General features: G+C 41.8%; 1 protein-coding gene across 1 annotated transcript in view; it reads right to left on the bottom strand.

Annotated features, from left to right (window-relative positions):
* STX18 (syntaxin 18) overlaps positions 1 to 16861 on the bottom strand; it is a 205193-nt gene that overhangs the window by 81564 nt on the left and 106768 nt on the right. The window contains exon 2 of the mRNA XM_068277321.1: positions 2848 to 2915. Within this exon, the coding sequence (XP_068133422.1) occupies positions 2848 to 2915 (68 nt within the window). The remainder of the gene's footprint in view (positions 1 to 2847; positions 2916 to 16861) is intronic.

The raw sequence follows: 16861 nt of genomic DNA, 5'->3' as shown, positions 1-16861 counted from the left end.
TGCTTCCATCTGCTGAAAAGCTTTATGGAGATGAAGATTTCATTTTTCAGCACGACGTGGCACCTGCTCACAGTGCCAAAACCACTGGTAAATGGTTTACTGACCATGGTATTACTGTGCTGAATTGGCCTGCCAACTCTCCTGACCTGAACCCCATAGAGAATCTGTGGGATATTGTGAAGAGAAAGTTGAGAGACGCAAGTCCCAACACTCTGGATGAGCTTAAGGCTGCTATCGAAGCATCCTGGGCCTCCACAACACCTGATCAGTGCCACAGGCTGATTGCCTGCATGCCACGCCGCATTGAAGCAGTCATTTCTGCAAAAGGATTCCCGACCAAATATTGAGTGCATAACTGAACATAATTATTTGAAGGTTGACTTTTTTTGTTTTAAAAACACTTTTCTTTTATTGGTCGGATGAAATATGCTAATTTTTTGAGATAGGAATTTTGGGTTTTCATGAGCTGTATGCCAAAATCATCAATATTAAAACAATAAAAGGCTTGAACTACTTCAGTTGTGTGTATTTGAATCTAAAATATATGAAAGTCTAAGGTTTATCAGTACATTACAAAAAATGATGAACTTTATCACAATATGCTAATTTTTTGAGAAGATCCTGTATATATTGCTACTGCATCAACTGACTACTTAAAGAGAATCTGTACTCTAAAATTCTTACAATAAAAAGCATACCATTCTATTCACTATGTTCTCTTGAGCCCCTCTGTGCTGTTTCTGCTTCTCCCTGCTGCAATCCTGGCTTGTAATTGCCATTTTTATCCAGTGTTTAAAAATAAAAGACATAGCAAGTGATACGCAGAGAGTTCTTACAAGTGTGAGTCGTACAGAGTGTGCAGGGGGCATAGAGAGGGTGTGTATAGCTTCTAGCCAATCACAAGCAGCACAGCACATTCCAGCCTGACTGCCTCAGCCCGACAGAGGAGAGAAGATTAGATCATATAACCGAGATAATACAGCCACTGTGCAAATAGGAAAGGCTGCAGTTAGACAGAGCACATAAGAACAGCTATAGGAACTTATAGGATAGAAGAAATAAGGATGAACATTTTGTTACAGAGTCTCTTTAAGTAGCGAACTGACAGTAGCCTAAGATGATATTTTAGATGTAATAGTAAATGTTAAGTTTTATCCCTTTTTGAGGGAATTTCTTGTTTTTCTGTTTGAGGAATTAAGAAAAAGTCCCCCTGGGGTATACTTCCCTCTCGAGGGGGAAGCCTTTGGATCCCAACGAGGCATTCCCTGTTCTTCTCTGCCCCTCAGTTGTCCAGCTGCAGCCCCCTGAAGTGCGGCAATATAAATATTTAACTTGCCGAGATACAGCGCAGTCGCAGTAGCGGATCTCCCTTTGGGTTAAGTAGGGAGGATACAATCAGGTTCGGCTATTTCCGCCTTACCCGAAGGAAGAGCCGCTACTGCGACTGCGCTGGATCTCGGCAAGGTAAATAAATTAGCACTTGTCAGGGAAGAATTGCGGGATGCTTCGGGGGAGCCAGCGCTGGACTGCCTGCAGCTATAGGGATGAGGGAAGCCTCATTGGGACCATAAGGCTTCCCCCTCCCGAAGCGAGTACCCCCCAGGGGATTTTGTTTAGTACAGGTTTTCTTTAAAGTGAACCAGAGATGAAATTAAACTAATGAGATAAACAATTGGATCTGTCCTTCTACTCCTAAAAATGACTCTTGAGATATCTCAAGGTTTTATTTTATGTATAAGCCTTTACAAAGCAGATCTTATGTTTCATAGTCTCTGCTCAATTGCAGTATCTCAAGAGTCCCAGAGTGAAAATACATGAACTATTGACCATTTTATAATTTCCTCTCACAGTAAGAAGCCCAAGGTATCTGCTTAGGAAATGGTTTTATAGCTGTAATTTGTTATCAGTGAGCCGACTGAGTCCTGACTGGAGAAAAACCATCAGTTCCATAGCTAAGTATAAACTCTTTCAGCCAGGGAAAAAAGAAAAGTAGCACAGCATAATTGTCTGTATGCTTGCCACTGTTTATACACATGTCTATTTCATCATGTCACATGTCATCTCTGGTACACTTTAACCACTCGAGGACCGCAGTGTTAAAGTGAACCAGAGACGAAGCACCCTCATGTATTTTACCATATATATCAGTGGAAACATTAGAGAAAACACCTACCCTGCTCTGTTTCTTCACTGCTTAGCATGTCAACAGCCCTGGTAAAATCCCCGACTGAGCATTCAGTCTGGCTTTGCTCAGGAATCATTATAGCCGAGTCATTATAGCAGAGCCAGAAGGGGGCAGGCTTGGGCTTGAAAAGACACCAGAGAAGACAGACTCAGCTATAATGATTCCTGAGCAAAGCCAGACTGAATGCTCAGTCGGAGATTTTATCAGTCGGCTAGAGGTTAAAGCCTAGTGCATGCACTCCATGTCGCCTTTAAATGATCTTGTATTGATCATTAGGGAAACGCGCTGTAAGACACGCTATGTAATGGTTTTGCATACAAAATTTGCATTATCTTGCATCACCTTAATAATATTTGCATCTTATTGACCATCCCTAGCCAAAGTGAATCTGGCTTAAAATTTACCTTGAACAGAAACTTTTGATTATTATTGCTCATTATTCTCCAATAGCATAAATTGCATCTGACTAATCAACATTTTTGGGTGACTTCTTAAAAATCTGCCAGTGTGTGGCCAACATTAGGTTTCGCATTTAGAGGTTACAATAGACTTCTGACAGAATCTGAATTCTAGCAAAGAGATCTTGCCACCAATACAATTCATTCCACCGAATGCCAACATTAGAAAAACTATCTCAATCTTCGGATTACATAATGACTTACCTGCAGGCATTGATGTAATCCTTCCTGTGCTCCAGAAGAAAGTCCTTCAGCTTCCCAATGTTACTGATCTAAATTAAAACAAAGCAAAGATGATATCAGTTTCTGAACAAATATTTCTAAACGTCTTCCGTGACAATTACGGTTCCTCCCCTGGCCACAGGTGTTAGTCACAAATCTGATTTATTAAATTCAACACATTTAGCAGACCTTGTATGAGACCTTCCTAAAATATAACTTTTATTTGTTACAGTAAAAATTTCCCATATTTAGGAATTTGATTTGTATTTAGATTTAATTCACATTAACCTAGTAGGGTGGTAGAAAAAATCTATATATCTTAGAAGAAAAACTTCTGTATTTTATGGTAATTTCTTAACAAACCCCCTACCAGGCACTAAATTAGTACATATGCTGAGTTACTTCAAATAGTACAAAACCCTCCACCTAAAACCAACCTTGGTTTTAGGTGGAGGGTTTTGTACTATTTGAAGTAACTCAGCATATGTACTAATTTAGTGCCTGGTAGGGGGTTTGTTAAGAAATTACCATAAAATACAGAAGTTTTTCTTCTAAGATATATAGATTTTTTCTACCACCCTACTAGGTTAATGTGAATTAAATCTAAATACAAATCAAATTCCTAAATATGGGAAATTTTTACTGTAACAAATAAAAGTTATATTTTAGGAAGGTCTCATACAAGGTCTGCTAAATGTGTTGAACACAGGTGTTAGTAACAGAAGCAGCTATCTTGCGTTATAATGTGATATCCAGTTCAGTTTGCAAACACAACATTGCAGGGGTTTTTTTTTGAATGTTAATCAGTTTAACTTGTGGGCAGTAGCTCTCTGTTGTAAATGAGCTCTACCTCTTGTAGTCAGAGATAAAACTGAAATTTTCTGGCACCCCAGATAGCTCATTGCAGCACACTATGGCACACTAGTAAGGCTCCAAGAAGCAAATAAAAGTAACTCTATTAATAATCTTTTCAGGCATTAAAGAAAAAAAAAAAAGCTTGCCTTTACAATTTACTATTTTCACTGCAGTAAGGAAATTGTATACTATTGTATTTCCCAGTCCCGGATTTACATAATAGAAGCCTATAGGCGCAGATGTTCTGGCACCCTAGACTTCACCCTCCACAAACCTACAAGCCTCCGCTGAATTGCGCTACAAGAGGCGCTGGTTGGCCCAGCCTTCAAGAGCTCATATTTACACTTCGCTTGAGACTCTGCATAGGGAGGGAGGTACTCGGAGACAGGGCTGTGGAGTCGTTATAAAAATCCACCGACTCCGACTCCTCAGTTTAGGATTCCACCGACTCAGACTCCTAATTTGCATATTACAATCTTGTTGATTGAAAGTATGTAACATGAAATTCGTCTCTTAACTGCCAACGCTTAGGAATTTTAAAAGACAACTGAAGTGAGAAGGATATGGAGACTACTATATTTATTCCCTTTAGTCATAGACTACAACTAGTCCTTGGTAAGAGTACTTGTAAAAGGTACAGGCCGGAACTAAGAACATCTATTAGGCCCTAGGCAATGTAACTGTGGGTACATGTAAGAATGATGTGCAGGTACTCTGCAGGGGAATAAGGAGATTCTTCCTCTATTACACATTCTTCATGCACAATCTAAACCAGGTTTATGGGTGATAGACAACACTTCTGTGTTCAATGTGCACAACATTCTCAGTGGATTTCCTGCAGCTCTGTGAATAGTGCATATGTAGAGTATAGTACTACTGTGTAACAAAGTAAACCTGAGACAGATGAAATTAAAGTTTTATACATACCTGGAGCTTCCTCCAGTCTCCTTCGGGCTAATCAGTCCCTCGCTATCCTCCTCCGCCACCTGGATCTCATTCACATCACAAACGCGGGTGGCCATGCGTGCAGAACGCAACGCGTACGAACGCACGCCATCCGCGTTTGTGTGCGTTGCGTGGCTGATCCCATCACTGAAAAGTGAATGGGACAGCCACGCATTTTTACAAAAAATGCGTGCAGCATGCGTTCCCGGACCGCACAGGTCACTATGCACTGTCTAATGTCGTGCGTGTCTGCCTCATGCACGCGTTTCCAAAACGCGGCTGGAAACGCGTGCAGTGTGAACGGGGCCTGAAACTTTTATTTTCATCCTTCTCAGGTAACATTTAATTTGTTGTCACCAAACCAAATTTTAACAACATATCAAATTATTTGATTGCATGAGCAAAGAGAGTGCGTACATTTGCATAAATCAGCATCAACGCAGAATTATTTCCATCTCATTGACCATCTCTATTAGTGGCACGGCTACACATCAGGCTTTATTCTTACAGCATAGATGTTATTTAGTATATATAAGAGATTCCTGTGTACACATCATATATACAGTCACAATCAGATGTGTATATCTGACTTTAAAAATCCGGGGACTGCTTTATTGATTGGTTTATTTCATTTTTGTGGACTAAGCACAGCTATTACTGTATGTATAAATTATTTATGATGACCATTATCTGAGAAATAGAACATTTTATCATATTTTCTATTTTAATTACAGTTTAAATTCATTAGGAGTCGGAGCATTTTTTTCCCCGACTCCAGGCACCCAAAATTGCCCCGACTCCGACTCCACGACTCCACGACTCCACAGCCCTGCTCGGAGAGGGGAGTGAGCCGGCCTTTCCATCATCAGGCGCCTGTAGGCACGTGCCTATAGTGCCTTATGGTAAATCCAGCACTAGGCATTTCCTTTTCTAAAGCCCAATTTTAGGCACGTTTTATCTTTATTCAATAATACTTTAAATTATATATTGTTTTAGTACAAAAAAATTTCAGTATTTTCCACAAAGAAATTGAAAAATACCTACTGTCCTAATTTGACCTAATTATAAGCTTCACATAATTTGCATGGAAGTTGGAAAATGAATTCTCCATTTAAAATGCCCATTCATTTAGTGCACATATCCCATCCATTGATAGAAGATCAATGGTATTCACTTAACTGGTCAGTGGTTTTGAGGTTGTGGCTAATTTGTGTTCTGAGCAAAAACCATTAGTGTCTGGGATTACTTAAGCAAACCAACAGCAACAAAGTAACTACAGCAAGAAGCAGTAAGAGACAATGCTAGTTAAAGAGACACTGAAGCGAAAAAAATATATGATATAATGAATTGGTTATGTACTATGAATAATTACTAGAAGATTAGCAGCAAAGAGAATATTCTCATATTTTTATTTTCAGGTATATAGTGGTTTTTCTAACATTGCATCATTCTCTAATATGTGCAGATTACACAACACTCTGCATTCAAAATGATTCTTTCACAGCAGTCTGAACTAATGACCTCTCCTCTGTCAGAGGAAAAGTAAAAAATTAACTAACGGTTGAGATAATTAAAGTCAGAAGACAGCCCTCTCCACGACTTTGAAAGTCGTAGAGATAATGGCTTTTTGTATAGAGATAACAACTGGAGTTTCTTAAATCTTCCTGTACTGGAAACAATTAGAGTGATGTATCTGATCTTAATGTTTTATTTCTTAGCTGTACTACACATACAAATCATAATATCAACTTTTTTTTCGATTCAGTGTCTCTTTAAATGAGCCCCATACATACAACAGCTATGTCAGGACGTTCCCCAGATCTGCAATATTATTATAACATGCACATTACACATGAATAACCTGTTATAGTATCGTGGAGGTTCACAATGTTCTCAGCTTATTGGATATTCAGATAGGATTTGCCCATTACCTCCTTACTCTTGTTTACAGTATATGCATAATGGCTTCACTTGTCTAGCCCCACAGCTGGACCTCCCACTGGAATTAGGTTTATTGCAGCCACACTTAGCAATTGTGTGGTTGCCTAGGTTCATGCCTCTGGATGATATCAGATGCCAAGATAGGAAGGTAGGTGCCTGTCCATGCCGGCTGTAGTTAAAATTCCAGCTGGTCATTGACAGACACCGCTGTGGGTAGCCATGACAATGGAAGAACACCCTAAGAAAAGAAGGAGCAGAGCATCAGCCGGATTCTAGGCATGTTTAGAGAGGTTTTCTAAACATGTTTAGCGTTTTTTGGGAGCGTTTTTGTGTAGCAGATTTCATATATTGTTACAGTGAAGCTGTTACTGAACAGCTTCTGTAACAATAAAGCTTAGAAAACAGCTCTGATCTAGCGGTTTTCAGAGCGGTTTGAGCTTTTCCTATACTTTACATTGAGTCAGAAACGCATCTGCAAACCGCAAAAATGCTGCAGGGGCCACGTTTGCGGTTTGCTAAAAATCTCAGACCGCTGGTGTGCATCATCCCATTAAGATACATTAGCCAAGCGTTTTCACAGGCGGAAGCGGTTTTGAAAACACTACCCTTGGAGTGCACCAGCCCTCAGACAGTGGGCAATGGGCCCACGGAATGCTCTGTCACTAATTACTAATCATTTTTTCTTGGCCTAGTTTGGTCTAATCCTTTTAGAGGGTAATGCACAACTTCTTCTCCTTTTAAACCCTTTTACATCCTCTTGTGTCTCTGAGTATCAGTTTACCTTCTTTAGTTAACTATGCAAGGCTAATATTGGTTAATTTGTAATGCTCTATTGTTTTATAGTGACCTAATGTGCAAGCAAACATCCAAAACAGTTTACCCATTATAGACTTACGGCCCCATAGTGACCTTACTTTCAACAAGGTGTACACCGGATTTCAAATACTAATATACTCATTCAGAAATGATCGGTTGTTCCATCTAGTCCTCCTTACACTTTGTTTAATCTATCTAAAGATGGCCATACACTGGTCAATAAGGCCAGCAAAAATCCTTCTGTGATCAGATAATGATCGGAGAGGGATGTCTGCTCGATTCCCTCCCCACACTACAGATTCTCAATCGATTTTAGCATTAAATCTCTGAAAATCTGTGCATTTCTTCTGTATCCCAGTTCCAACCCAATCTTCCTCCACCTGCACCCCCTACCACGAAGTTTGCACCTGTCCGCAGTGTGGCCCCGGTCTCTGCTTCTTCCTGCCGACTGCTCAGTTTTCACTTGAGGCCCATCCATAATGCCTATCCCCTGCATTACGTCAAACAGGCGCTCGGGGACACAGAAGTGAAGAAGACGCCTGGGAGAAGCCGAGATTGGGCCATGCAGGGGACATCTGAAAATACCTTGGTAGGTTGCTGAATCGAACGCCACTAGTAATGCTCTTCTGATCTGCTGCCAATCAACCTGAAATTTTCCGTCTGGACAAGTCGACCCAATCAAGCAATTCTGCCTGTAAACTGCTGGATTGAGCAGGCCAAATGCTGCACAGATTTCTCACAGATTCGACCAGAATGATCCAATGGGCCGTATATTGATGGGAGAAATCGGTGACTGTATGGCCTGCTTAAGCCTTTGCTGTCAAGATTTTTTCCCAAGCATTTAGTACTACTCTAAAAAATCTGCTATTCTCATTATGTGACTGTGAATTTGAGTTTTCACCATAGCATTAGTCCTGTCCCAGAGCCTTCTGCATGCTGTTCCTACGTTCTGGAACTCCTTACCTCAGCAGATCAGGACAGCTCCGACCCTGGACGTGTTTAAATCCAGACTGAAAACCCACCAGATCAGTTTGTGTTAATACTTCATCCTACTACCAACTACTGAATCTGACAGAGCTTAAGCGCTTTGAGTCCTATGGGAGAAGAGCACTATAGAAATGTTATGGTTATTGTAGTGAACACTAGTTTTATTAATTTAAGTACTAGGTGGTTAGGTCTTCTAGCTGTACAGAGAACTCTCAATAGTCTTCTCCAACTCCATAACTCAAACGCGTCAATTTTGCCATGCATGGCCTTGTTTATAGTCCAACTTTCAGAACCATATGTCACTAATGGAAAGACCGTAGCTTTAACTATCCTGAACTTTATTTCTAACCTTAGGTCTCTGTCCTTTAGTAACTTGCCCAGATTTGCTATAGATGTTCCTCACAACAACAAATAAGGTAGCCAGGAATCTAGCAATGATGAGCAGATTCGACCAAAAGAAATTTCTCCCTGATCGAATATGATCAGAGGGAGATCTGTTGGCTGCCCATTCACCACAGGCTGATTCCCGATAAATTTAATGCTGAGGTTGATCAGGAATCGGCCTTAGGACTAGAGATGTAGCGAACGGTTCCCGAACTGTTCGCCGGCGAACATCTCTGAATACATGGGGCTTTTACTACTTCCGGGTCGCTCTGACCCGGAGTAGTACGCCTGCGCTGCCCGGCGAAGCGCGTCCTAGATCACGCTCCTGTTGTCGGGCACTCTCTGCGCATGTGTGTGACGTCATGAACGACGTCACGCACATGCACAGAGAGTGCCCGGCAACAGGAGCGCGATCTAGGACGCGCTTCGCCGGGCAGCGCAGGCGTACTACTCCGGGTCAGTGCGACCCGGAAGTAGTAAAAGCCCCAGAGATGTTCGCCGAGCGAACAGTTCGCAACATCTCTACTTAGGACGCCGCATCTGGTTGCCTCAATGCTATCCCCCCTAATGTTAAATGTCCCCCCGGTGGCCAGTGAAAGTGATACATTACCTGTCCGTGGCCTCAGCTTGTCTTCCGTGCACCATGTGGTTGCCTAGTAACATGGCTGTGTGCGTGACGTCTGACGTCATCTGCAAAGATCGTCAATCTAGAGAAGATAAGATAATCTTTTCTACTTTTTTATCTTTTTTACTTTTTTACCACAAGAGGCCACTAAATCAATGAAAGTCTATGGAAACATAATCAATGTGACATGATTCGACAAGTATTCAAATCGCTGCAATCCAGTTGCAAAGACAAAAGTGCGTTACCTCATGATCCGTGCCTACAGCACGGATTGATCAGTAATGCAAGTCTATGGAGACGCAGTAAGTGTAAATGATGGGAGAGCGGTGCAGCGCACATTCACCTCCCATCACTGGTGATCCCCAGTGACTCACTGTCTGTCCAGCAGGATGTACGTCTATGAGAGGGAGCAGAGGCATAGGAGTACGAATTCTTGTGGTGTAGGATCACCGCAACACACAAGTGTAAAAGCAGTCTTAAAGAGAGTCTGAAGCCTCCAAAATACCTGTTTTTACTTGTCAGTTTTCTTCAGCATTAATGCCGTAGCTGAAACGACACATCTCCGCCGCTGAACGCTCAATTAATACCCCCTAAATCCCCGGGACAAATGTCAGGCTCCTTCCTGGAAGAGGCAGAGTTTTGTGCAGTATTCCTGCTTCTACTTGCGTCAATCTCTGCCTCTCCCCGTTCCTCTCAGTCTTCTTTCACTGAGGGGGCGGGGAGAAGTGGAGATCCGCGGAGAATAACGCGAATGGAGGCAGAGCTACAGTGCAAAGCTCTGCTTCCCCGGGCAGCAAAATCCACAACCTGGAAAGCCGTGGAATTTTGCCCCGGGGATTTTGGGGGTATTATTTAACGTTCAGCAGTGGGAATGTGGCGTTTCAGCTATGGCAGTTAATGAGAACTGACGAGTAAAAACAGGTATTTTTGGAGGCTTCAGACTCCTTTTCCCCCACAAAATTGGCCTTAGACCATAGTAGAGAAAAAGACTGATTTCATGAATTAGACTGTAAACCCAATAAGGGAATATTTAGCGACTATGTACCGAGTAAAGTGCTGCAGAAGATTCCAGCATCACAAATAATAATATTTTGGATCACTACACCTAGACTGCCATTTCAGAAAGATATGCATTATACTTGTCTTGGCAAGGAAATGAACAGCTCTACTTAAAAACAGACAAGTGCCTACCTGCAAAAGAGTGCAAGCCCCACTTGTGGGATAAAATACACACCGAGCATACACATGACCTGTCTACCACTGGAGGATGTTGGTTTCCTGTAACAGCTTGCATGCAACTTATTAAGTACTCGTCCCTCCCACTGCGAAGAAGTCAATCCTCCATTGGAGGGGACCTAACATTAACTAAATCCTAACCTATGTATATGCATAGCCTAGGTGCGGCTAATCAAGTAAAATCGAAAATTGCGCAAAAGGTTGATCAGCGCATCACCAGGCCGCCTCCGAATGGCCTCGAATCAGAGGTGCGCTGAGCCCCCCCAGAGACTGCAAACGCACCTTGAACCCAAACAGAAGCTCTGCATATACACCAAAAGCAAAGCTGTTAAGTGGGCAATTTTCAATTTTCGATTTTACTTGATTAGCCGCACCCAGGCTATGCATATACATAGGTTAGGATTTAGTTAGTGTTAGGTCCCCTCCCATGGAGGATTGACTTCTTCGCAGTGGGAGGGACGAGTACTTAATAGGTTGCATGCAAGCTGTTACGGAAACCAACATCCTCCAGTGGTAGACAGGTCATGTGTATGCTCGGTGTGTATTATATCCCACAAGTGGGGCTTGCACTCTTTTGCAGGTAGGCACTTGTCTGTTTTTAAGTAGTGCTGCTCATTTCCTTGCTATGTACTAATTTAATTCATTTTTGGTCAGCTGCTCCCACTTAACAGCTTTGCTTTTGGTGTATATGCAAAGCTTCTGTTTGGGTTTAAGGTGCGTTTGCAGTCTCTGGGGGGGGGGGCTCAGCACACCTCTGATTCGAGGCCATTCGGAGCCGGCCTGGTGATGCACCTTTTGATACCAGCAAATAGCCACTTGCAAAACAGACATATTTCTTAATATCTATGGCCCGTATCCAATTCACTTTTCTTTTGAGTTTTCTCCTAGAAGATAATTTTTCATCTTAAAAAAAAAAAAAAGAAGGAAAAAGGAAAAAAACCAAGAACTTCAGCATTAGGCAGTAGGTAAAGTAATAACGTATTTCTAGTCATTTCTTACTTAGCAGCAGGGGCGTAACAATAGACCCTGCAAGGGGTGCAGCCGCAGTGGGGCCCAGAAGCCGCAGGGGGCCCCATGGGGGGAGAAGTTTCTTTCACCTGTCCTGAGAAAAATAAACTTTCTGCCCTCTGCACAAATGTCCTAATGACTGCATCTGCTCAGCCACTGATAAGGAATCATACAAAGCTCTGCAGTTCTGTTCCTTATTCAGTGTTTAGCAAAGTCTAGCAGAGTCTTGTGTACAGCACTGCTCTACCATATCACCAGCCTCTCTAACCCTCCCCAAGTGCTGTGTACTGTAGTGATGCTTGAGTAATATGGGCACAGAGAGAAAAAGCTTTCTGTTCTCTGCACAATTGTTCTTATGAAAGCATCTGCTTAGCCACTGATAATGAATTATACAAAGTTTTGTAGGCAAAGAATTGTAGACAATTACTATTCAGTTTGCAGCAGACTCTTGTGTAGAGCACCCTGCCCCCAAACTCTCTACCATTCCCCTAAGTGCTGTAGTAATGCTGAAGTCTGCAGAGTCAGGTCTGCTCCATCAGAGATGGACATAGTGAGTGTAATAAGCTGAGGCTGGAAGCACACTCTCTGTCGGTTTTCTGTATGCGTTTTTTTTGCAGTGTGTGTGTGTGTGTGTGTGTGTGTGTGTGTGCGCATGTTTTATCACAAAAGCTCAGAATCAGAATCTTTTATTTCGCCAAGCACGGCTGGGCCGTGCCCGGAATTGGGTTTGGCAAGTACAGGGCTAGTGTGAGAACGAGCAGGACATAACGATACACATATGTAAGCAGACAGACAATATTAAGGGTAAAGTTACAGCATTTGGACACATTTGAACACATATATGTGAAGTGTGCACCCGTGCGGTCAGGCTGGGTGCTACCAGACACCACTTGTCGTGGTAGGATGAGGAGGGATCTAAGAGTTCTAAGAGTTCAGATAATTTACGGCTGAGGGGAAGAAACTGTTCCTGTGTCTTGTGGTCTTGGTGTAGATGGATCGGAATCTCCGGCCTAGGTGGAGCCTACTAAAGAAGCGGAAACCTGGGTGAGACGGGTCATTAGCGATTTTTTGAGCTCTGGAGCGCAGTCTAGAGCAGGGACGGATCTAGGGGGGGGGCAAGCGGGTCTCTTGCCCCAGGCGCAATTTGTTGAATTCTTAAAAAGGCGGAAAAATTTGGATGGGGAATGGCAGTTTAGGCGCCAAAGCCTGACCTTGCCCCAGGCGCAATTTGGGGCAACTTGGTCTAGATCCGTCCCTGGTCTAGAGTTGAAAATCTGGTTAAGAGAGGGGAGTGGTTTCCCGATGATTCTCTCCGCTGATCTGATGACCCTCTGCAGTTTGTGTCTGTCGCTGGCGGTGGATCCAGCATACCAGACCAGGATGGAAGAGCAGAGGACAGATTCAATTGTGGCAGTGTAGAAGCTCGCGGGCCATACCGAACTTCTTTAGTTGGCGTAGGAAAAATAGCCTCTGCTGGGCTTTTTTCTGGGTTGAGGTAGTGTTGGTTTTCCATGTCAGGTCCTTAGAAATTGTCGTGCCAAGGAGGCGTGCACAGGGGACGTTCTCAACTACCATGCCGTCAATGCTGATCGGGGGTGGGGTGGTGGCGCGTTTCCTAAAATCGACAATCATTTCGACCAGTTTTGTAGTGTTGAGGACCAGCCCGTTCTTCCTACACCAGTGGCAAATTCTGTCAATCTGGTGGCGATACTCCTGCTCATCATTACCCGAGATGAGGCCAACGATGGTGGTGTCGTCGGCGAACTTGAGGACTTTGACGGAGTCCGCAGTGGACCTGCAATAGTGTATAGGGCAAATAGGAACGGCGACAGTACGCAACCTTGGGGGGCCCCTGTATTGGTGGTCCTTGGTTGTGAGAGGATAGTGTCTAGCTTGACGGCCTGGGATCTATTACTTAGGAAGTCCGTGATCCAGAGGCGGAGGGTGGGGTGGACTCTGATGGTGTTAAACGCCGAGCTAAAGTCGAGTAGAAGGATCCTGGCGTATGAGTCAGGTCTGTCCAGGTGTTCATTTACAAGCTCCAGGCATATATTTATGGCAACGTCAGTAGACCTGTTTGCTCTATATGCAAACTGAAACGGGTCCAGCAGGGACTCGGTCGATTGCTTGAGGAAAGGCAAAACCAAGCTTTCAAAGGCTTATGTAATTAGAGAAAATGTTCCTAGTCCCTTCACTGCTGTCAGTTTTTATCTGCATGGGGAAAACACATTCAAGTGTGCACTAGCCAATTGAATAGCATTGGTTCTCAGTTAACCAGTGCAGAAAGCAAGGGGAGAGGGGGCCTCATCCAAAGTTTTGCAGGGGGCCCAGTGATTTCTAGTTACGCCCCTGCTGAGCAGGAGCTTTAAAAAACACTGTATTTTATTGGCAAGGTTTGAAAATATATCCTAGGAGAAAACTCAGGAGAAGCGTTATTAGGATATCAGCCCAGGTCTGTAAATGAATGCTATGCAAGCATGGATACTGATGCAAATATCTGCATTGCCACTAGATGGCACAAAAAGACAGATGATGTACGCATCAATTTATGTACGCTGAAGGCTACATTACTTACCCACATCTCCATTTATGCATAATTAAAGAAAGGTTGAGTAGTAAAAGGTGATGCTCTTTATTTGGACTAAAAAAACAACAACAAAAAAACCTTAGTTTTTTAGCAGATTCGTTTTCTGGAGTCACACCCTTTATCACATCAGTAGAATCATTTGTTTTCCGACAGTGCATAGCTTCAGCTATCTTAGAGTTAAAGGGAATCTGATTTGAGAGGGATATGGAGGCTGCCATATTTAATATTTAAACAATACCAGTCCTGCTGATCCTCTGCTTCTAATATATCTAGCCATAGACCCCGAACAAGCATGCAGATCAGGTGCTCTGACTGAAGTCTGACTGCATTTGCCGGATGCTTGTTTCAGGTGTGTGATTCAGACACTACTGACCAGAAGGTTCAGCCAGGCAACTGGAAATGTTTAAAAGGGAATACATATGGCAGCCACCATATCCCTGACAGTTCAGGTGTCCTTGAAGTGAGAGGGATATGAGGCTGACATTTATTTCCTTTTACACAGTACCAGTTGCCTGGCAGTCCTGTTGATCACTAATGTCTGAATCACACTCCTGAAACAAGCATGCAACTAATCCAGTCAGATTTTTATCATAAACCTCTGATCTGCATGCTTGTTCAGGGTCTGTGGTTAAGGCTAGGTTTCCACTTGTGCGTTTTGTTAAAGATTTTTCGCAAATATGCATTGGCAACATATGGTAGTGAATGAGGCACTTTTCCATTCAATGCGCCATGCATCATTTTTTCAGACATTGCATGCGATTTGCGTACAATACTTTACATAGGCAACGCATAGCAATGCGAAAATTCACATTAAATCCATGGTTACAGGAGGTTGTCAGCAGTCATGACTAAGCTGTTACTAGGCAGATTGTTCTATTTCACTAATGCAAATTTATGCATACAAAAATTAGCATAAAATAAATTTACAAGCAAATTTTCACAAATCAGAAAAATCTTTTATAATTTTTTGGTCACAAAAATTTAAATATGTCATCCTCCATATCTCTCTCTCACACTTTAGGTTCCCATTCAATTATTTTGGCTGCAGATGTTATTAGTCCAATACAGATAATAGTTATTGTCCGAAGTGATTTCTATGTATAATCTGTAATTATACAGCTCAATTATAATTATACTATTCATTTCTTCTATTTCTAAGCTCTACCTTGCAGTTCTACCTTCCTGCTCTGCATATTGCACGTATTTTCTGACTGAAAATAGACTTTTTTCTGCTGGCAGTCGTGAAAGTCTTCAGACCTAAACAGACGAATACATAACCATTATAGTGTATCTACATTTTTGATAAAACAAACAAAACAAAAAAACAAAAAAAAACAAAACACAAGCTGTAGTACAGAGATGCAGTGACTAGGTTTACAATGAAGTCTCTATGATCCCTGCTTAGAGGCTGTGCAAATTTCACTGTGAAAACTGCAATGCTTTGCTCTCAGCTGTTAAAATGCGATTGCATTTTTTTTTCACATTTACACAAAAAAAAAGTTTTTTGTGCTTCTAGGCACAATTTTCATGTAGCCGTTTATGATGATTCAGTAGAATGCAAAGCATTAAATCGGATAGCACCCTGCTTGGTGTGCGGTTTCCTAGCATTCCCATTGACTAACCTAAACGGAGAAAAAATACAGCATGCGCCATGCCTACATTTGGCAGAAAATCTAATCGCATCAGTTTAAATGGGGCATTTTTTTTTTTTTTTTTTTTTTTATTGCAAAGGATCTGCAAGATGTGGCAAAGCATGTACAGTGGAAAACTAGCCTTATGGCTGCTATTTATATACTAGTTGCCCTTCTGTATCCATAACTTTCATAACCAAAGGTAACAGACACAAAAAAAAAATATAATAAAGCGATAAATACATATCACTGCTTTTGTGTGTGTTTATAAATCTGTCCCTAATGCTTGGTACACACCGTACAATTTTCTGTTAGATTTACCAGTCAGATTTTTTCCAACATGTCCGATCTTAATTTAAATAAATCTTTCGATTTTACGATCGTTTTTTAAATAGTTTTTTTTAGATTTTTTCTAAATCAATTTTTCGATCAGTTCTAACGATCAAACACACGATTGGAAAATAAAAATTTAAAATCGATCGAAATTCAGATCGGACATGTTGGAAAAAAATTGATTTGACAGGTAAATAACAGAAAATTGTATGGTGTGTACCTAGCATAAAGCAACAGCCTCTTCTGGTCATAAACTATTACCGGGTGGAGCGAAAAAGCTACTAAAGGGATTATGTAAGCTTTTGTTTCAAGCAAGATTTTTTTTTTTATAAAGCTATTGTTGGTTATGAACACAAAAGAAATATGCTAAAATAATAATATCAGCTACTGCAATTCTCTAATCCATAGTGGTAAATTTACTTATACATGAAAAAAAGGTGCCTAGAAAAAAGTGCACAAGGGATTGCAGCTAGTAGAATTAGTGATATTTTACCGCTGGATTCCGATAGTAAAATATTGGTAATGTTTGCCTATATTTTACTATGGCTAAACCTAATTCTACTCTCACACAGAAACCTCCCTCTTCCGATGCCTAACCCTAAGGCCTCTTTCAGTGGGGCGTTGCGTTTGATGCGACGTTAAAGTCGC

This window comes from Hyperolius riggenbachi, chromosome 1 (assembly GCF_040937935.1).
Source record: "Hyperolius riggenbachi isolate aHypRig1 chromosome 1, aHypRig1.pri, whole genome shotgun sequence".
NCBI classification, from domain to species: Eukaryota; Metazoa; Chordata; class Amphibia; order Anura; family Hyperoliidae; genus Hyperolius; species Hyperolius riggenbachi.
The sequence above is the reverse complement of the archived record's forward strand: the minus strand, read 5'-3'. Positions and strand labels throughout refer to the sequence as shown.